Source organism: Prunus dulcis, chromosome 4 (assembly GCF_902201215.1).
Source record: "Prunus dulcis chromosome 4, ALMONDv2, whole genome shotgun sequence".
Lineage (NCBI taxonomy): Eukaryota > Viridiplantae > Streptophyta > Magnoliopsida > Rosales > Rosaceae > Prunus > Prunus dulcis.
The window spans coordinates 3,861,035-3,882,265 of record NC_047653.1 but is presented as its reverse complement, the minus strand read 5'-3'; the positions used below and the strand labels follow the sequence as shown (position 1 = coordinate 3,882,265).

Sequence of the window (21,231 nt, the reverse complement as noted above, 5' to 3'; positions counted from 1 at the left end):
CTTTGGTGATGCGTTCTTCTTACACTTTTTTTTTAACCTAGAAATTTCAAAAATTCCCCGAAACTCATCTTATAATAAAAAACAATAGTAATAACTAACTAACTAGCTATTAGTCAGATTAGCAAATGAAATTATTTAGGTTATTATAGAAGTAAGTATTTATTTACAAATGTCAAGTCCATCGTATTATATCCAAATATTCTTTCAGAGAAGACAAAAAAAATAGACACAGCCCAACCCTATTATATTTAAATTCTATATATAAAAAAACCAAATATTTGCTAAAAGGAAAAATTAAAAGAAAATATTAGCAGAAGTTGGAGAACCAGCTACCCGCTACCGCCTGTCATCGGCACTCACTCTACCGCGTCCCTTCCCTCTCTTCTCTGTCTCTGAGATCACATTCATCAATTTTGGGCCCATGAGAACTTGTAATTGCGAATCGGAGCCTGAGACCATGGAATCAGACTCTCCAGGTAAACAAACACACAGTCTCTCTCTCTCTCTCTCTCTCTCCCCCTCAATAAGCTTGCCTGAATATGATATTTGTTCATCTAGCTACTGTAATCTGCTCTCTGAATGCTCAAGTAATTTACTGCTCAAATTCTTTTGCGTTTTTCACTCAGATGATTTTCGTCGAGACTCACTAGACTTTGATCACTGGACTTCACTCATTTCAGAGATAGAGACTGCATATTCTGTAAGCAAATTGCTTTCTTCTTCTTCTTCCTCTCTCTCTCTCTCTTCCTCTATAATTTTTTATTTATTTATGAATGTTTGGTTGTGAAATTCTCTGCAGGATGACGTAGAGAAAATATCTTCAGTTTATGACTCGTTCTTGTCCGAGTTTCCGCTGTGCCATGGATACTGGAGGAGGTACGCTGATCATAAGGCCCGCTTATGCAGCGTTGACAAGGTTGTTCAAGTTTTCGAACGAGCGGTGCAATCAGCAACGTACTCTGTTCCCCTGTGGGTGGACTACTGTAACTTCGCTATGGCAGCTTTTGAAGACCCATCTGACATTCGCAGGTGATAACAATTAGCTTCCATAACAGTTTTCAGCTGCAAATTTCGAATACTTGGATTTCTTGCTTGGTGGGGCAAAAAGTACATCAATTTTGACGCAGTTAATTATTAATTTTTTGTTTCTGTTTGAAATTCTTTGACAGATTATTTCAGAGAGGCATGTCATTTGTTGGAAAGGATTACTCATGCCATACTTTGTGGGACAAATACATTGAATTTGAGTATTCTCAGCAGCAATGGAGTTCGCTGGCCCAGATTTACATCCAAGCTCTTAGATTTCCTACCAAAAAGTTGCATCGTTATTACGAAAGGTATATCTCTTTGCATTGATTCTTTGGATCTTCAGAGTTTTTGAAATGTAAGGAGAAAAATATGAAATCATCGTTATCAATGAAGTGTGTACACTCCATTACACTTCTGAGGTACAACCTCATAAACTTTGATTGCTCTTTCATTATAATTTCTTATTATTCAATGGTATTACTATGTATTTTTCTGAAGACCTTGATTTGCACAATTGTTGACAGTTTACCACAATCTCCCGTTTGTTATTATGATTGATTTCTAATGACCTAGGTTTATGTTGTGCTTGCGGAATGCAACATTTTACGATTTTATGTATTTTTCCCTCTTCTAGTTGAGCCATTCAGATGTTATTCTTACAAGGCATGAGTTCCATGTTTTCTTTAGTTTGAAGAAGTTCGCTGCCTCATGTGAAGAGGAGATGAAATGCCAGAGTAGTTCTACTGTAGATTCGCAATCAGAAACTGTGCTTGATAGTGAAGCCCCTACAATTTATAGAGATGATGAAATTGCTCTTGTTGCCAAAGACTTGCTTGATCCAGCAATTGGCTTAGAAAGGTCTAAAGCACTGCAAAAATACATATATGTCGGAAAGCAGTTGTATCAGGAAGCTTGTCGGCTGGATGAAACAATTCGTACTTTTGAGATTAATATAAGGAGGTCTTACTTCCATGTCAAGCCAATTGATGTGGGTCAGTTGGAAAATTGGCATCACTATCTGGACTTTGTTGAGATCCAAGGGGATTTTGACTGGGTATGATTCTATATTGTTCTTCTGCTTATGTGGCCTTGGCCTCTTGCCTTTCTTTACTGTTATCGTAACCCCCTTTATTCATTGAGTGTAGGCTGTTAAATTTTATGAGAGATGCTTGATTCCGTGTGCCAATTACCCTGAGTTTTGGATGCGTTATGTGGAATTCATGGAAATCAACGGAGGAAGAGAGATTGCAAATTATGCTCTTGACCGAGCAACCCAAATATTTATGAAGGTATTTTTCCTTGAAACCATTATTCTCCTGCTTCAAATTTAAAGGTACTTATGCTAAGTTTTCATTAAGAATTGATGTAATCTGAAGAAGTTTTTGCACCAGTATTTTCCTTCACTATTCTGCTGCTATACATCAAGTAAATTGATAACTAATATATTTGATCCATTTTTCATATTTAGTTTTCTTTTATTGTTGTGCATCATATGGAGCTTAGCTCCTTCTGTGATGTTAAAAAGCATGCTTAAAGATAGTTAAACGAATTAAATCTGTTAAAATTTACTTTTAAGGGTCCATGACAAGAAAGACTACAACATGAATATACATCTAGTTTTAGGTGAGTCGTATTTGTGGTAAAATGGTTTTATTGGCCAATCTAAAGACTATAATATTGGTAAGTTACAGGCTAATCGTCAATTTTTGTAGTCAGTGCACTGATGAATCCTACTGAGTTATATTTTCTGGGGTATCCTCTTTAGTGATTGAAGTGGAAACCTTCATAGCGTGAAATGGACCAGGAGATGTGGCACTTTTCTTAAGAATATGTGAATGTTGGGACATTTAATGGGCTTTCCAAAAATACTAACATTCTAAAGTTTGTTGGCTAAGCTTTATGTTTTTTATATTTTATTTATTTTTATTTATTTATAAGATTTACCTATCTGGAGCCAAATGTTTATCTTTTTTTCTTAAGGTAGTTATGAACATATGACTTCATTGTTCACCTTACTGGTTACCGGGGAATTGAGGCAAAGGTTTAATTTTCTTCCATGTAAGGATACACCCGGAACTCCTTATGGTTTGGATTATATGTATTAGACATATCTTTGCTTTTGTAAAACCAATCCATTACACTAGGATTTGCTCCAAGAGCCATATATTTTGTACTGAATCCTGTTGTTGGCAACTTATAGTAGTGCTATTGAGATTGACTATATTAGAGTTCTCCTGTAAAATTAGTATTAGAAACTATGTGACTAGTTTATGCCATGCTGAAACTTGCTCGATAGCTGCTTTCTATAGGATGCCTTGACTCGATTGCTTTGTACATGGCTGGAGATGTTTATGGCCCTGCTCATATGTTCGTTGCAGAGACTGTCGGTGATTCACATTTTCAATGCCAGGTTTAAGGAGAAAATAGGAGATGTATCTGGTGCCCGTGCTGCTTTTCCTAAATGTGATACAGAATCAGATTCCCAGTTTGTGAAGAATGTTATGTTAAAGGCTAATATGGAAAAACGTATGGTATGCAATTAGCTCTTTCATCACTTCAAGGAAATATCACCTGTACATATTAATTAGATCAAGAATGAGGACTAACACATGCTGATGGTTTTCCTACATTATCAGGGAAATTTCGCAGTAGCTTCCAATATATACAAAGAAGCACTAGAAATGGCGGCAGAGAAGAAAAAGTTGCTTACTCTTCCTATTTTATATGTTCATTTTTCCCGACTTACCTACATGGTAGGTAATATATGAACTCAGGAAAATCCAGTTTCTCAGCGTTGGTATCACATCACTTATTTTATGTACATTTGGTTCTATTTCAACTCTCTAGGTTTTAAGTACTTAATGTCACTTAGGCTTATTAAGTAATTAGAAATGTTTGATTGTACAGATTTCCATTTTTCTGTGTGCTTCCATTGTCCCCTTAATATTTTGACTTTTTAGGTGATTATTCCATCTTTAAGTGGTACATGAGTGCTCCAGCCAACTTGATATGATTATTAACATCTCCTTGCTTCCTGGTTATAGATGACTGATAGTGCAGATGCTGCCAGAGATGTCTTGATAGATGGCATCAAACATTTGCCTCATTGCAAATCACTTCTAGAGGTATATTTCTTCTTTTAGCATCTCTCATGACTATTAAAACATTTCCAGATCGTAAAGGAAACCTGTTCTGGAAATACAGTCTGCACCAAACAATAATCTATAATTTAACCCTTGCTGCATTGTAGCATCATGATACAAGTTTAACTGCTATCGGAGACTAGTAAAGTTTCTTGGTTATGCCTGCAGGAGTTGATAAACTTTTCAATTATGCATGGAGGGAAGCGACACCTAAACGTGGTAGATTCTATTGTAGCCACTGCAATATCTCCACAGTCAAGTGTATCTGATGTTCTGAATGCAAAAGATGCAGAGCATATTTCAAGCTTATATTTAGAGGTTAAAATTTCTCTTTGAACTCATTTCTATGTATATGCTGGTTTTGGGAAAAATAGTAGATTGGCGTGAAAAGGTGTTACTTGTTGGGTTATGCCTCTCCAGATTTTCAAACCATATTCTATAATTTTAGATCTTTAGTTTGATCAAGCTTATTGTCAAGTTTGATCAAAGCTTACTGTCATTCAGAATGAATGTCAATTTACTTTTCCACTAATTACAGGGTGCATGGTGCTTTGCTACAATACTTGGACTTCGTAAATTTTGTCCAGAGCCCCTTCCAGCAAAATAAAAAGCATGATTTTCTTTGGTAGAGTCAATTCATAATATAATCTCTAATTATGTTTTCCTGTGCTGAAAGATTTAACTGTTTTATTTTGATGAACAAGTAGATGGGTATCTAGATGTACATCCAAGGCAAGGACACATTGATTGAAGCATCATATGTCATCTCCACATACTAACTAATGGAGAAAATTACACCAACCTCCCTTGCTGTTTACTAAAAATGTAGTATCCTTCCTTATTTTAAAATTTTACATTAACATCCTTCTCAATCCCTTCACATGGGGAATTTCAACTAACTTTTACTACTGGACCTGGACATACAGTTTTCAAATTCTGAAATGGATTGTATTAATATTGTTAATTAAAAGTCAAAATAGTGCTCTTTTATTTTTTGAAATGTGTTTTCAAAATGGTGATGGCAATATTTCTTTTTAGAATGCTGATGTTTAACTTAGTTACATATTTAAGTGATATAAAAACTACAAGAAAGTGAGAACTTATTTGAAAATCTCTCTAGAATTTACAATGACAAGCAAGGCTGTTGTAAATTCCTGTAATATGAGATGGTTTCTCTAATTAATTCACTCTAAATATAGAGTTTATGCCATTACATCTAATTCCAAGGGTTCTAACTTGTGTATGATGGCAACAGTTTGTTGACCTATGTGGAACTATACATGAAGTAAGAAAGGTGTGGAATCGGCATGTACGATTGTTCCCATCCTCTACTAGGACAACTTTTGATCAGCATGCTACATTTACAAAACTTTTGAAATTGGCTAGAGGAACAAAGGAAACATTGGTTGCTCTGCCTCAGCAGCCATCTGGAGATTGTAGTTCTGACTCCCTGATTGAGCTCCCATTGCATGACAGTAAAATGTTATTGCCAGACAATCATAAAATCGAGTCTGGCCAGGATCCTACTGACCAGATATGTGACCAGAAATTGTCATCTCTGGGAAGTCAACTTGAGAAGACTACTTCTGACAAGCTTCAACCAAGGCAACCTGAAAACATACAGGAAACGCTGAAACTGCCATCTCTAGAAGTTTCAAAAGAGCAATCCAGAGATGATACACCAGAAGCAAATCTGTCATCTGTAGATTTAGTCAAAGTGAAGCAGGTATCTCCTGAAGTTTCTGAGGAGCCCAGAGAAAATACTCCTGAACCGAAGGCATTATCTGTTGAATTAGGATGTCAAGTTGCTGAAGGAAATGATTCTGTAGAACCTTCACAAGAAGGCACAAACAGGAGTGATGCTAATCGAGAGTGTGACAATAAGTCTGAACAAGACCTGAAGCCACTGTCGTTAGAGAGTCTTTCTCTAAATTCCCAGGAGAATATAAATCTGGATTTAATACCCCCCATTTATCTCAACTGCGAAGGTTCTCAAGAAACCTGTACTTCAAATGGAAGGAAGCTAGAGAGCAATTGCAAATCTAATGAAGACTCTTATATGTACAGCCCAAGAAAGGCCAGAGCTTTGGAGACGGCTGGAAATAAAGTGGTTAATCCGATTTCAACACATGCACTTTCTCAACCAGCTGTGAATAGTTACGGAGACTGGCATCAAAATAATCGTTCTGGTAAAGTTCGTAGAGATTCCAAATTTGGGTTTCGGGGACGTTTACAAAGAAAATCATATCAGCAGCAGCCAGTTTCCCCACAAAAATACCCACAAACTGAAGTGGGTGGTCCAATGCCTGGGACTGGCAGTCTATGTCAACCCTCTCAATTTGTGTCTTCACAGAGCCCACAAATTCAGCAAGGCAGCCAGGATCATAATCCGTATCAAGCAGCAGCCACTCCTGCTAATGTAATGGCACCTAAGGCTTGGCATATGCAAAATGTACCACAACCAAATTATGCCTCTTCATGTCAGCCCCAGTTGCCTGTCCAATCTGTTGTTCCACAGGCATCTCAAGGATCAATTTTAGGGCAGTACGGGATGCAGAATAGTCAAGCATATAATCAGATGTGGCAATATTATTACTACCAGCAGCAGCAGCAGCAGTTCCTTCTTCAACAACAGCTGCATCAAACACAGCAGCAACAACAACAGCCCCAGCCCCAGCCCCAGCAGCAGCAGGTCTTGTTGCAACAGTATCAGCAGCAGCCGCAACAACTTCAACAATACTATGGTCAGATGCAACAGCAGCAATTACAGACACAACACAATATGCAGCAACAGATTCCTTTGCAACAACAGCAATATAATCAGCAGTTGCAAATGCAACAACAGCAACTTCAGCAACCTCATCAGCAGCAGCAACTTCAGGAACAACAGCATCTGAGTTACATGCAGAACAATCAGCAGCCACTCCAACAGCAATCACTTATGCAGGAGCAGCAGCAGCAGCAAATTAGTCCTGGGATTCAGCATGACAACTACTACCATCAGGTGTGATATTGAACTTTGACTACAATGCATGGTTATGTTACTGCATTGTCAAGGAAACTAGGAAATACATGTTTAAATTAAATGTCAATAACTCCAAGTTGAACCACTTAATCAGGGGGACTAAAGGTTATCCAGATGCGTGCTAATATTATGTGAGCATATGATCAGTATACCATGCATTAAATGTATCATTTTGTGTAACTGGCAAGCGAAGTAACAATTTCAAATTAATGAACCCAAAAAAGGAAAAAGAATAAAGAGTTAGAGGTATGACGACATGAAACTATCACATGTTCATTCTTTTCTCCCTCCTCTTCTCCAATTTTAAATTAATGTAACCGTAAAAGGATCATGCCATCTTTTTCTCTCGTTCTTCTTCCCCACTGGATGTTCTGTTCATCCTTAGGGTCCAGCATAAAGCAAACAGTTGAATTCTATTTTTAGTTATGAGAAACAGAAAAAACTGTGGAAACATGTTCGAGGAGATTTTTCCCCTGCAGAATTTTCGTTCAATGATATGTGCTTTTGTTCATTCTTAGAAAGCTGATTGCTGGCAGTCGTGTTGTCCAGACTACATTGTTTCCAAAGCTGGCTTCTGAGGATTATCAAGACATTCTCTGTTCATTTACTTCAAAGCTGATTTCTAAGTTGTTTCAAATTGGCCCATGTATGTGGGCATCTTGGCCCCTTTTAACCGAAAAAAATAGAAAAGACGGTCATGTCTCAGTTAAAAACTAAGGAATTTATTTACTTTGGAGCTAGATTTATCCCAAAAAAGATTATGATAAATAAATAAAAAAGTCGTACACCATGCTTTGTCCAAAATGTGTTGACGTATCCCCTCTTCTACTTCCCTTTGAATTAAAAAGAACTTATGAATGTCTGCACAGTTGTATCTAGCATAAATGTTATTCTCTTGTTTTTGGGTTATGTAGGATCAAGCAGCTGTGCCACCAAATAATTCTGATAGCCATGGAACAGTTGTATCTTCCGTATCTCCTCATACGCAGACAGAAATGAAGGCAGATGCCCCGGCAGGCAACACGAGCATGCTGTGATTTACGACATGGAGACCCTCCTTGAAAGGGACGTTGAATTATATTTTCATGTAATTCTAGTACAAAGTTAACCGTTGTTCATTATGTTATCTCTATTTTATATGACAGTAGCTCAATTCAGCCAAAAGGGACTCGCCCTTGTATGTTGAGCGACCATTTTTTGTGTTGCAAAGACATCCAGTTGCAAATGATACAACTAGTTGTACTTTCAGCGATGGTTTGAAATGATGGACTAGTAGCTTTAATTGAACGTGAATTTGTCCATTTCTAAGTATATTAATTTGTCTGCTAAAAAAATAAAAATAAAAAGTAATTAATTTGTAACCAGTTGAATGGCGTAGTGAACAGTCCGCAATTTTCATACCAGCAATGGAAACCATTTCTTATTCATGCCCATGGGAGCATGAGAAAGAACCATGGCTTATCGATATACCTACAGATGGTTCAACCTCGACAATAATGGGTCAGAAAAAGTGGGGCATTATCACCCCATACACTCAGTGAAAGGGGTAAATATAAGATCTTAGTCACTCCTGGTATGGGAAATGGGAAATTGTCAATTTGGTTAAGCAGAAGACAAAACCTCAAAGACAAGTTTTCTCCTCCGCTGGGTTGTTTGCAAAAGCAAACTTTAAAATATTGGACACCAGAGAATGGAAATCTCTTGAGGTTTATCGAATCATTGTCACAACCTCCAATAAAATGGCAACAGAAAATAACACCAACCAGCTAGATTTTAATTTTATGTATTTCAGATAGCCATAGCCATAGCCATTGGCAAGGATGAAACAAGCAAATGACCAGGGTACCAAAGAACTGAAAATTAAACAAAATGAAGTAAAAAATACTCGATTATCTGAAAACGATTTACACAACCACCTCATCTCAAACGTCACTCCACAAATCCAAGAGTGAGAAGATACAGTCAGGAAACTTGTATGCTTTTTATAAATACATGTCTCTACGGACTTCTCAAGAAAGAAGTAGCAACAAAACTCAACATACTTACTATTTTCACATTAGCAGAAAATGTGTTAGTGTTCTCCGCATGACCTGCAGACAAGGCATGCAAATTTGTAAAAGTACAAAAAGACTAAACTGGCAGAAGATCATGAAAAGCAGTGTTAGTCAGCTAATTTAACAACCCAGCTAATCTTCCTTTCTCCCATTAATATCTGTTATTCAAACCCTTTTTGTCTCCACAATCTGCACAATCCTCCAACAACATCTGTTATTCACATTTCATACATATCTTGATCCATCAGTGCAGTGTAAGCATAGAAACCACCATCTAAACTTTTTACGCAATATCTTTGGAAGCATCTGCTAATCCAATAAATTAAGCATCCTCATGAGAAAACTCACTTTTAGAGGCCATATGAACTAAATCACTTCATATGGTACATCTCATACCCATACCACCCTCCTAGGGTGAAACATGGCATTCTCAACCTTAACTCATTCACCACCTATGTCACCATGTGTATGTTTTGTTTACTGAAGCAGTATTTACAAGAGCAATCTTGGTTCATAAGATATAATTCACTCAAACATACAAACTATGTTTATTATTCGGAATATAATGTAATCAAATACAGACTTTACTTCCCCTCACATTTCCTTCTAAAGCTATTTTGATTTAATCAAGAAATGGTGCTCCAGTTGTTTAAACTCTTTAGAAAAGAAAATGAAACTAAAAACTAATCCCTAGAACATAAATAAGCCCGAAGTCAGTCAGAGTGGACGAACAAATTCTGTGGCAAAATGATGCCATGTGGACATAGGATGCGCAAGTTGTTTGTCCTCTTTCTGTTCCTCCCTGTTTCTTATTTCTTATCCAGAAGGGCCACACCTTCATATTACTACAGAAAAGTTCTGAACTTCATTTAGCACAATTTGACATATCATTGCATAAAGGTAAGACTTCCTTTTAAGTTCAGAAAGTATTCAATGCCATTTACTTATTATAGCATTTACATTAATTTGTTTTCAATAATAATTTTATATGAATGGTAATCATTTATTTACTAAAGACATGCACTATCACAAGCTAACCTTTGAGCTGTTACAGTATTATTACTTCCATAACTATCATTTGAATTTTTGAAAATACTTAGGATTCAGCTGTTTGAAGATTTCCTTACTGGTAGACATCTATGAAGATGTCAAAAAGTTGGTTAGAAAGGCATTCATAATTGTACATTCAACTTAATTCATCTTTCCACCTGACTTTATTTACTATCTAGCACACTCAATATGCCAGACTCCTCTTTGTATACCCACTATGTACTTTTTGGCATAAATCCCTCAAGGAAAAAGTAAATCTTACTACACAGGCTTCCAGTTCCAATTTTTGGCATAAGCTATTAATTATTCTTCCTATGAAACATAATCTTTTAATAAATCATAAAAGCCTATGACAATATTGACTGGATTGGGTCCCTATTGTATTGTGAATATTTTTTAATAAAAGACAATGTATCAAAACATGTGGCTGTAATGAGCAAACTCAGTAAAAGGCAACGCTTTCAAGAATTGTATTTCAGAATTTATTAGTTTTTCATGCGCACACCCTAATATAGAAAGCAACTTGAAATTGCAAAAAAGGATAAATTGACATTCCATACAGTTACCTCCGAACAAAAAACTAGACAAACTGTCCTCAAGTGTTGTCAGCTGAAAGGAAGGAAATAAGGAAACAAGAACGAAGAGCTGGCAGACAATAGAAAAAAGAAGAAGATTGAATTGCATAATTAATTACCTAATGAGCTCAAATGAAGAGATGGAGGAGCATCTTGATTAAAGGCCAATATTTTATAGCTAATTTCTCATGTGTACACCCTGATATAAAAGCAACTTAAACTGTACAATAAGGATAAATCATACTTTCTCTACAATTACCTTTGAACAAAAATTAGACAACCCATTCCACAGTGTTGTAAGCTGAAAGGAAGAAAACAAGGGAACAAGAACCAAGAGCTGACTGACAATAAGAAAGAGTTTATTGGATAGCTAATTATCTCATGAGCTCAAAAGAAAAGAACGGGAGCATCAAGATTAGAGGCCAATATTTTCTATTTTAAAAAAAAGGTATGAGAGGGACAAGGAGCTTCTATATTCAAGCAAATGAGAAAGACAAGTGACTCTTATTCCTTGTTACCGAATCTCTTGGCAATTATTGGACGAACATCATCAGCATTAACCAGGGTCTCTAAGAAGGGAAGTAACGAAATCAGAGCACTATCGGACGGATCATCAAACCAACTCTTTATAGGAATTCCATTATTAACTTGCAATCGGAAAACCTGAAATGATAAAAAGAGGATAAGAGAAAAACAGTCAGTTTACCGAGTAATAACAAGGTTCATTTCTTTCCACTTTTTTTCTCTTTGCCTTAGCTTTTAATTTCGCCAGGAGTGAAACCAATTTTTATTAGTAGCCACTACAACTGCCAGCATCAAGAGATCTGAAAGAAAGTGCGAGTTCTCAAGCAATAGGGCAACCCATAAATTGGCAATGCAAAAATTAGGACAAATGGAAATTGAAAAGAAAATCCTAAACATTAAGATATAAAGGTCCAAGAAGTTAACACAAATGGCCAGGGGATATACCTGTGGAGTATTATCAATTATGGCAACTTTTGCAAGATCAACACCTAAAACTGTCAAATCTTTAGTGTAACTGCCATCTGAGAAAATGCAAGATTCACGATAAACTCTGCGAGATATAAGCTTTGCATATGGATCCAATATATCAAGAAGTTGCTCTGCATATATGCTTTGGCTGGCCGTAAAAATAACAACTTCAAACATTTCTGCAACTTTCTCCAAGAATGTTTGGAGGTAAGGCCTCTGTTTCACATATACCGTGTGCTCTTTCATGTTGAAAAAGACGGTAAATGTGAAGTCTGCATCATCAAGATGTTCCAATGTAGAATGAACCAGTGTTTCTGCATATATAATAGCAGCATTACTAAGTATCAATAACATATACTTCAACATATATTTCTCAACTGAAACTCCAGAAAAAAAAAAAAAATTTCACAGTAAGATTAAACTGAATAACATATCTAAGCAGAAGATTGGATTTATGGACCCCTAGTTGACATAACCACACCAAGGGCATAATTGGTATGGTGGTCCATAATTGTTCCCTATTCATTTATATCACATTTGAAAATATTGTTTATGACTCGTTAAATATTTTCCCCAAAGAACCACTGGCCCTTCAAACAAAAGTTAACCAAATAGACAAATGAAAAAATGGAAAACCAACATTCTTAGTGGCTTGGTGTACCATAACCTAAGCCTAAATGCTGTCAATACACACGTATTTATGTCTATACATATCAATGTATTAATGTGGGCACGCATGAGCGCGCACACAGACAAATATATTTGTACTTATGAACGTGTTTACGTGATACGGTATAAAATGAAAAATAATTGATTTGTGGGCTAGAGAGAAGCCATATGATCTCTGTGGTGTGCATCTGCACATAAATAGCCTGCATTGATGATATTATCGCAATCAATTCACGTGTCCTATTTAAGCACTACAAATTGCTTCCACAACTTTCAACACATTGACGGCTCACCGGACGAAACAACTAAAAAATGTGGCTCAGTCTTTAATACACAGTTATAGTAGCCAGACTGAGTTAAAATCAACCGAAATTTTTTCAAAAATAAACTGGGTTGCAGTTTGTTATGAGCAAACACCCACAAGACTGTATTTTTTTGTTTTTGTTAAGAGTGAGATGGGAGCTGCCAACACTTCAAACTAAATGTTTCACTGACACCGGAAACAGGTAACAAAGACTTCTGCAAAAAATTTGATTTTCAACATTATGGATTTCAAATTTGACTTGTAGGCATTTTGTTAATATACCATATTCATGTAGGCTTTAGGACAGCGTCCTCTCCAATAGCACAGCTCAATGATGTTTGATTAACTTGTTGAGAAAATTAAATGAAATTCACTATAAATTCCTAATTCGTCATTTAAGATAACATTAACAAGGTTCCAATACTAGTAAACAAGTACCTACGGTCCCAAAAGTATGTGAGAAATAGCATTAAATGATGATAAACACATAATCATATGAGAACACAGATATATAACATTACTTACCATCCAAATCAAGTACAAGAGTTACAGACTTTCTTTTTGGAGCATCCTCAGGCAATATGTTGGGTTGATAATTTGATACCACATCTGATAATTCGGGTAAATTTTTTATAAACAACTGTGGATCAAAGGACTCCGCCTGATCTGAGTCAGAAGAATTAACAACAGTTTCCTGGTTGCAGGGGCTCATTTGACCCATTTCCGAATACATTCCAGCACAATCTGTATCTACGATGGCTTCTTCACATGATTTGTCAACATCAATATTAATATTACTGCTTCTGAAAGTGTCCTCTAGGAAAGGCAATACCATGTATTGCTCAGACGCATCAAAGAACATATTTGGTTCAGCACATTTGTAGTCAGGAAAGCAATTCGTTTCACCAATATCAACATCAAATGCATTCTCGTTGAAGGGTACGCTCGAAATGATCATGTCAGAAATGTAGAAATCTGAGACATCGCAAGTTTGATTATCACATGAACTTCTGTTATCATCACTGTCACCAGCTCCTAACCCTGAAAAGTCAGGATCAGATTAGCATACTAGATATTAGCTCTTATTGGTAACATTACATTACATGACACAGTAGGTAGATTTGATTTTTTTTATTATATAAAAAAATGTTACAAATTACCACTAGAAAGTGGTTAAATTTTGTTGAAATAACCTACACATACTAAATAGTGTTTTAGAATAGCATTTACACACAGTTCAGGGCTGGCACATACCTATGTTATTTCTTCCTTTTTAATTATATCAGATTGATCTCTATGTGTTTAATTAACCAAGTTTGAGGCATACCTTCATCAATGTCAGCAGTTGGTTCACTATTTGGTTCGCCATGGGATTCACTAGACTCCAAAGCAGGAGAGAAAATTGTCTCTAAATTTGATGGGCAGGTGTGAGATGACTCCTGAAAATTATACAACCTTATAAGAAATCTTAATTGCCACACAGTGCAATTCAAGAAAACTTTGAGCAAGAATCATTTTCAAAACCAAAGGGCAATGCACTATTAAGGCAATAAATTGGTGCCCGCAGCCTCGGAAATTAAACACTTACCATCCTTTTGGTTTCAGAATCGCATGATTGCTTACAATCTTGTTCATCCAGCAATTCCTGATAGTCAATTGCTTCATCACGTCCAATTTCCTTAATAGAAACGTCCATGCTCGAAGAAACTATGAGAATATAAGAAGCTCTAACATTAACAATTGCAAAAAAAACTTTGGAAGCAGATAATTGTGCATGGACCGAATCAATGTCCTTCGTGTTGCATTGCACACTCAATGTAGATTCATAAGAAGCATTTAAATTAAACAATTTACGAAAAATTAAAAGCCTCCATTACAAAATTAGAAAGCCAGAGAGCTCAAAATGCATGGAAAAATTAATACAAACTTTGATCACTTCAATACAAAGATAAATTATACAGTCTTTACTATAACACTATATGATAGATCGAACAGCAACTTCTTTTTATGTTTGGTTTCTTACCTTCCTGACAATTTGTACAAGTGTCAAGATCCGCTGTATGTTCAGATTTCCTAACATGAGAACATGCTTTCTTTGTAATCACACTTGACTTTTGACATACACGAAGACCGTTTTTTTCTCGTAAACATCCCGTGCTTGATTGAGCCTTCATTTTGAAAGATGGCATTTGATCTGTACTTGTGATGCGAACCACAATCTTGAGTCTGTCTCAGAGAAACAATTAAGATAAGAAGAAAGTAATTGATACCAATCTAAAGAAACTGATAGAAACAATGGGAACCACGCAGTAGAGATATTAAGCAACATACAGTTTGGTAGTGAGATCTCCGTATGTCTGTCTGGGTATCTAATCAAAGATTCATAATAATGACGATTAGCAATCTAAACTCCACGTTTTTTAAAGTCTTCTCAAAACTGTATCAAGCTGTTTCTAATGTATCTGTTTTAGGGAGATAAAAAAAAAGAGAGAGAGAGTAAAATTCAGCACTAAAACACGTAGCTAACCGGGCAAACAAGGTTGTTTAAATTCCCTTACTAACCAGAAAGATCTCATGCCATGCTCCAGCCACCACAACACCGCCACTGCATCCTTAGCACCCCACTGCTTCAATCACCATCACGAAGTCAAAATTATTGTGTTTAACACGTTTATGAGTTTGTGAAACAGGATATGACTAGGGTATCCAAACTTGATATATTGGAATCAAATACTGAAAAATAGGGCCTTTGACCTTAAAATTTTACTATACTATCTCGTCAGCATCTAATTAAGAATAAAGATTGAAAAATCCTAATAAAAAACATAGTAGAAGTGCATAAACTATTCTTTAAGAAACATTTCCAAAACCTTAAATGATTGAAAAGCCTTAAAACAACATAATCGTTTCTTAACAAGGCACAAAATTCAAAACCCCTATTCCAAAGCTCCAAAATTTCCAAGTAAACGTTAAAGATAAAGTCAACCAACCAAGTGACTCATACCAAAATATCACCAAGGTTCTTAAACCCCATTGACCAAACAACTACGCACAAATCGCATAAGCATTTCTCAGAGGCAGAATAATCAAAACCTACACATGAACTTAAAACCCTAAACAAGAAGCTCCATTGACTACACAGTTCAATTACCAAATTCACACACTTGAAAGAGAGAGAGAGAGAGAGAGAGAGAGCAAGAAAGAAAACGAACCCAAGAAACAATGAATTTCGAGCAACAGGACCATGAGGCTGTAATTAGCTAAGCTAAATTGATAAAAATTAACAGTATAAATAAAAAAAGGTGAAAATTGAAGAGAAAATACCTCTCTCTCTCTCTCGCTCGCTCTTGCAGTCTCTCTCTCTAAGACTCTGTTCTTCTCTCTCTTAACGGTCAGACAGAGGTAATATGTCGGCTTCTCTTGGATCATACCGACGGCTCTGATGGGATCTTCGCTAAGTGATTTCAGCAAATAGAACTCTGCCACGTAATCAGTAGAACCAGCTCACCATGACGCGTTGACACGTGCACTTTCGTCGAAACACAGGGAGTTGTGTTAGGCAAGACTCCTGGCCACCCTCTTTCTTAGCGCGTGTACCTCTTCGTCAAAGCAGGCAAAAGAAACATATACTATTGTCCTTTTTTTTCTCTAGCATAATGTCTTATTTATATCATATTTCATAAATATAAAAGAACATAAAATTAAGATATTTAACCCTTTTTTTATACAAAAATCTATTAATTTTTTTATAAAAATTTATATTAGTCTCTCTTTCATAAGTGTATTTTATAAGTCAAATACCGTAATGACATCAAAAACGTATGTTACGTACTACCATAACCATACATGATCGTCGGTATCATTTCATAATTACGTAATCATGCATTCAATTAAAGAAACTATAATATATATACCTATATCAACTAAATCTCATCAATTTTCTTTTAATTTAGTAGTACTTCTTTTTTTGATAAAGCGATATTCTAAACTAGCCTAATTTACAGAGAGGGGATTTTCAATACGGGTGCAAGAGGGCGAACACGTTGTTATGACCAACTAACCTAACCTACAATTGCAATCTTGTAGTACTTCTATTGATGCTAAAAAAGTAGATGATCACTTTTGGGCTCAACTTAGAGATGATGTGTCACTTTCGGCCTCTTGGGCTCTTCGACAAATGTGGATGATTTGCAAGAAAAAGAGCAATGGTAAGATCTTCGACACCGGTGTGATACCGATCGAAGACTCTTCAATGCTTAAGTTAACTTAATAACAGAGTAAATAATGATTTGGATAGAGTAAGGGCTAAGTAGCCGAATGTAAATGTTACCTCATTTTGGGGACTTGTACCCCTATTTATAGACATTGGGAGGTGTGCATTGAGTGATATTTCAGTGTGAGACTGTGGACATTACCTGAGAGGCTACCACATATTCTTTGTCCAGCCTAGTTCAGTAGACACCTTTTTCACTTGAATCGACAGGTTAGGTTGTTGAAGGCTCACCTAGGGTTCGTCATCGAGCCAGATTGAGGTTTGAAAGGGATCGACCCGAGCCCGCCCATAGAGTCGGGCTTAAGTGGACTTTCTGGGCAAGGCTGGGCCAAGCCGCCCATTGCCTTATTTCCATTCTAAACATTTAAATAAATGTCTTGTCTTGTCTTTTTACTTTAATTTATTTTTATATTACTCAATTTACTTAAGTTTACAATGTAAATAAAGAAGCATCTCCCCTCCCCCCCAAAAATGGATTCAATAAAAAAAAAAAAAACTAGAAAATCAAATTCCCAACAAATCAAAATATGAAAATCCAGTTTTAGCATAAGATACTGTTTATACCAATATTGATACATTAATAAGTCAATGTATACTTTATACTAAAATCTCATAAAATCAAAAATATCATTGAAAACATTACTATTTCAAAAGTCTATTTTTCATACTTAGTCAAATTTTGGGAGAAAACAATTTTTAAAGTATGATATGTAGTATTCTATATTATTGTTTAAGAGTTATGTAAGGCTAACATGATTCTAACATTATTTTTGTACCTTTAGGTTGTAAAGTGCAACCGATTGATAAGTGTGTAAGTGTTGAGATATGCATATATTTTTAGTTGTGCCAACCTACATTACTACATATCATACTTGAAAAATTGTTTTCTATCAAAATCTAACTAAGTATGAAAAATGGACTTTTGAAATATTAATGTTTTCGATGATATTTTTGGCAGTTTATATTCCTTACAACTTAAATAATCAAACACGATTTAATGAGATTTTAGTATAAAGTATACATTGACTTATTGAGATATTAATATTGGTACAAACTGTATCTTATACCAAAATTGGATTTTCATATTTTGATTTGTTGGGAATTTGATTTTCTAGTATTTTTTTATTGAATCCAAATGAGGATATTTCCTTATTTACATTGTAAACTTAAGTAAATGAAGTAATATAAAAATAACTTAAATGTTTAGAATGAAAATAAGGCAATATAATGGGAAACAAAAAACAACAAAGCAATGAGCTGGCTTACTCACGTCAAGGATGGGCCGAATAATGACCCCTAGGCTCACCCATGTCGATGGTTGTTTTATGGGCCTCAATGTTTTTATTGGACTCTACGGGTCCCTTTGTAGGTCCCATGTTCAGTGTGTCGCAGAAAATTGGCCAGTCATATATAGTATAAACAACTTCTTAATCTAAAATTAAAAGAGGTTCTAAATTCAAATCTAATATTAGTCAATAATGAAAAAAATAAATAGAATAATGTTATTTATTATTTTGGCGGGAGACGGTTGGAAGCTTCAAGTTTCCTTCTATTTCTTGAATTTTATGAACGAAAGTAGAAGATTAAGACAAAATATTTAGCGTTTGGGTGACCAAAGAACAAGCATAGGTGTAAGCTCCTCTTTTGTGGGAGCCCATAATCGTTCCTATATTGGACTATTCCGGAGACCGAATTACTTAGCCATGTTTATTAAAAGCCCATGGCTCTGGTGGGCTTTCGAACGTGTTGTTAAATGAAAACTTGTCAAAACATTATCCAAAAAAACCTTGCCAAACAATTCGAAACCAAAAAAAAAAAAAAAAACCTTGCCAAAGCATAACGAGGAGGGCATGTGCCATGGGTTCCATTAATTCCACATAGAAAGTTCAACAATCATATACAAAATGATAGGACACCAATCATGAGTGAGTAATATATCACATCAAGTTATGCTAGTTTTAATCGTTCGAACATGGTAATTGTGAACTATTAATGCATCGTCATACTTGTAAGTGATCGTTTTAACCTGCTATAAAACATTTCATGTTGGTAGCATGTTGATTTCGCTGTTCAAATCATGTCTTAGGTCCATTGGATCAAGGGTTCCATGGTTTGATTATGTTGTTCCCAAAACACTTGCCAAAAAACAAGGCAAACCGTGTAGAGCTCAAGAAGCTGGTAAGAAAAGCCTTGCAACTGAGCTGACTACTTACTTCATAGTCTTCTTAATAATAATTATAAGCGTTAAAAAGTAGCTTGAAATGACGTGTTTGGAGGTATTGGCAGAAGCGGTCCATAGACAAAAACATCAAATATTTCGACCCAAAAAAAGACAAAAAATCAAATATATATTTGTGGTGAATACTAAAGGCTAGAGTGTGCCTTTTTTTTGCTTTATATTTATACTATTCCCAAGAATCAAAGATCTCTCTCTCTCATTGTTCATATTTTTCTTCTATTGGGCTTTGTAAAAAGATGATGACACGTGTAAAGGTCACTTCTTTTCTTCTATACTTCAACTTCTCTCTCTCTTCTTTCCGATTTTTCCATTTAAAAAAAAAAAAGGAAAATAGCTTAAAATGACACTCATTTCATAATTTTAACTAAAAATATCACTCCTTCCCAATTTTGGTACAACTATCACCTATAAATATAAAATTATTGTCCACTTATTGCTGATTTTTCACAAGTTCAGAAATTTTGTTCTCTCTTAACTCACACAGCTCTCTCTCTCTGGCACATCTCTCTTTCTCTTTGGTATCTGTCTATCACAGCTCTCTGTGTCTCTCTTGGCTCTCTCTATCTTGGCTCTCTCTCTCTCTAGCTCTCTCTCTCTCTAGCACAACTCTCTGTCTCTCTCTTTGCTCTCTTTCTCATAGCGCAGCTGTTTCTCTCTCTAGCTTCGTTATGTCTCTTTCTCCCCTATTTGATCTCTTGCTCTCTGTTTGGAATCGCGAACCCCTCCCTTTAGCTATGTCTTCTAAATAGCTGCTTGCAACCTTGAAGCTCTAGTGGATTGCCGACCTCGAAAAGGTAGTGTTGATGGTTATTTTCTTAATATCAGTGGGATTATGTGAAATGGGTTATAGTTTGATTGTTTGGGTTTGTGTTAAATTCGTTTTGGCTTTAATTTCTTTGGGTTAGGTTTTGTTGAATATTCATGCTCATTCATCTGGGTTTGTACCAATTGCATTTAGATTGGTTTGGATATGTGAATCTTGAAACTTGGGATTTTTCATTTGATGTAGTAGATCTGTATAGTGTGATTCTGATGTGTTACTGGTGTACTGCTGTTGTATTCCTCTTATTTTATAGTCGTAATTCAAATGAGGATATTTCCTTATTTACATTGTAAACTTAAGTAAATGAAGTAATATAAAAATAACTTAAATGTTTAGAATGAAAATAAGGCAATATAATGGGAAACAAAAAACAACAAAGCAATGAGCTGGCTTACTCACGTCAAGGACGGGCCAAATAATGACCCCTAGGCTCACCCATGTCGATGGCTATTTTATGGGCCTCAATGTTTTTATTGGACTCTACGGGTCCCTTTGTAGGTCCCATGTTCAGTGTGTCGCAGAAAATTGGCCAGTCATATATATTATAAACAACTTCTTAATCTAAAATTAAAAGAGGCTCTAAATTCAAATCTCATATTAGTCAATAATGAAAAAAATAAATAGAATAATGTCATTTATTATTTTGGCGGGAGAGGGTGGGAAGCTTCAAGTTTCCTTCTATTTCTTGAATTTTATGAACGAAAGTAGAAGATTAAGATAAAATATTTAGCGTTTGGGTGACCAAAGAACAAGCATGGGTGTAAGCTCCTCTTTTGTGGGAGCCCACAATCGTTCCTATATTGGACTATTCCGGAGACCGAATTACTTAGCCATGTTTATTAAAAGCCCATGGCTCTGGTGGGCTTTCGGACGTGTTGTTAAATGAAAACTTGTCAAATCATTATCCAAAAAAACCTTGCCAAACAATACGAAACCAAAAAAACAAAAAAACAAAAAAAAAAAACCTTGCCAAAGCATAACGAGGAGGGCATGTGCCATGGGTTCCATTAATTTCACATAGAAAGTTCAACAATCATATACAAAATGATAGGAC

The 21,231-nt window shown here is 35.7% G+C and overlaps 2 protein-coding genes across 7 annotated transcripts; one reads left to right on the top strand and one right to left on the bottom strand.

The window, feature by feature from the left end:
* The first annotated feature begins 284 nt into the window (after window positions 1–284).
* LOC117625725 lies at window positions 285–8,484 on the top strand. Its single transcript, XM_034357266.1, has 12 exons — window positions 285–476; window positions 627–700; window positions 800–1,029; window positions 1,170–1,337; window positions 1,717–2,083; window positions 2,175–2,318; window positions 3,408–3,560; window positions 3,666–3,782; window positions 4,074–4,154; window positions 4,341–4,490; window positions 5,428–7,176; window positions 8,112–8,484. The coding sequence occupies exons 1-12, from the start codon at window positions 422–424 to the stop codon at window positions 8,232–8,234; spliced, it is 3,411 nt and encodes a 1,136-aa protein (XP_034213157.1). The 5' UTR covers window positions 285–421; the 3' UTR covers window positions 8,235–8,484.
* Window positions 8,485–9,057: 573 nt separating this feature from the next.
* LOC117624306 (CTD small phosphatase-like protein 2-A) lies at window positions 9,058–16,230 on the bottom strand. 6 transcript variants are annotated; one of them, XM_034355466.1, is made up of 9 exons: window positions 16,167–16,230; window positions 15,405–15,466; window positions 15,174–15,211; window positions 14,866–15,068; window positions 14,431–14,549; window positions 14,170–14,281; window positions 13,368–13,883; window positions 11,846–12,183; window positions 9,058–11,539 (listed from the first exon to the last, which is right to left on the bottom strand). In XM_034355466.1, exons 4-9 carry the CDS (start codon window positions 15,029–15,031, stop codon window positions 11,381–11,383), a joined length of 1,410 nt encoding a protein of 469 aa, XP_034211357.1. In that variant the 5' UTR covers window positions 15,032–15,068; window positions 15,174–15,211; window positions 15,405–15,466; window positions 16,167–16,230; the 3' UTR covers window positions 9,058–11,380. The 6 variants fall into 6 exon arrangements, with proteins under 6 accessions (XP_034211357.1, XP_034211355.1, XP_034211356.1 ...); XM_034355464.1 differs by having other exon boundaries at window positions 15,174–15,304; window positions 16,167–16,228; XM_034355465.1 differs by lacking the exon at window positions 16,167–16,230 and adding an exon at window positions 15,847–16,002 and having other exon boundaries at window positions 15,174–15,304.
* Window positions 16,231–21,231: the final 5,001 nt, after the last annotated feature.

Bases quoted from the DNA above. Each gene is read 5' to 3' on its own strand.
- LOC117625725 (XM_034357266.1), top strand. From the start codon at position 422: ATGAGAACTTGTAATTGCGAATCGGAGCCTGAGACCATGGAATCAGAC. The intron at 2,084-2,174 runs GTATGATTCTAT...CATTGAGTGTAG, and splicing joins TCCAAGGGGATTTTGACTGG to GCTGTTAAATTTTATGAGAG. The intron at 3,561-3,665 runs GTATGCAATTAG...CTACATTATCAG, and splicing joins CTAATATGGAAAAACGTATG to GGAAATTTCGCAGTAGCTTC.
- LOC117624306 (XM_034355466.1), bottom strand. From the start codon at position 15,031: ATGCCATCTTTCAAAATGAAGGCTCAATCAAGCACGGGATGTTTACGA. The intron at 14,282-14,430 runs GTAAGTGTTTAA...TATAATTTTCAG, and splicing joins ATTCTGAAACCAAAAGGATG to GAGTCATCTCACACCTGCCC. The intron at 12,184-13,367 runs GTAAGTAATGTT...TTATATATGCAG, and splicing joins TCTTGTACTTGATTTGGATG to AAACACTGGTTCATTCTACA.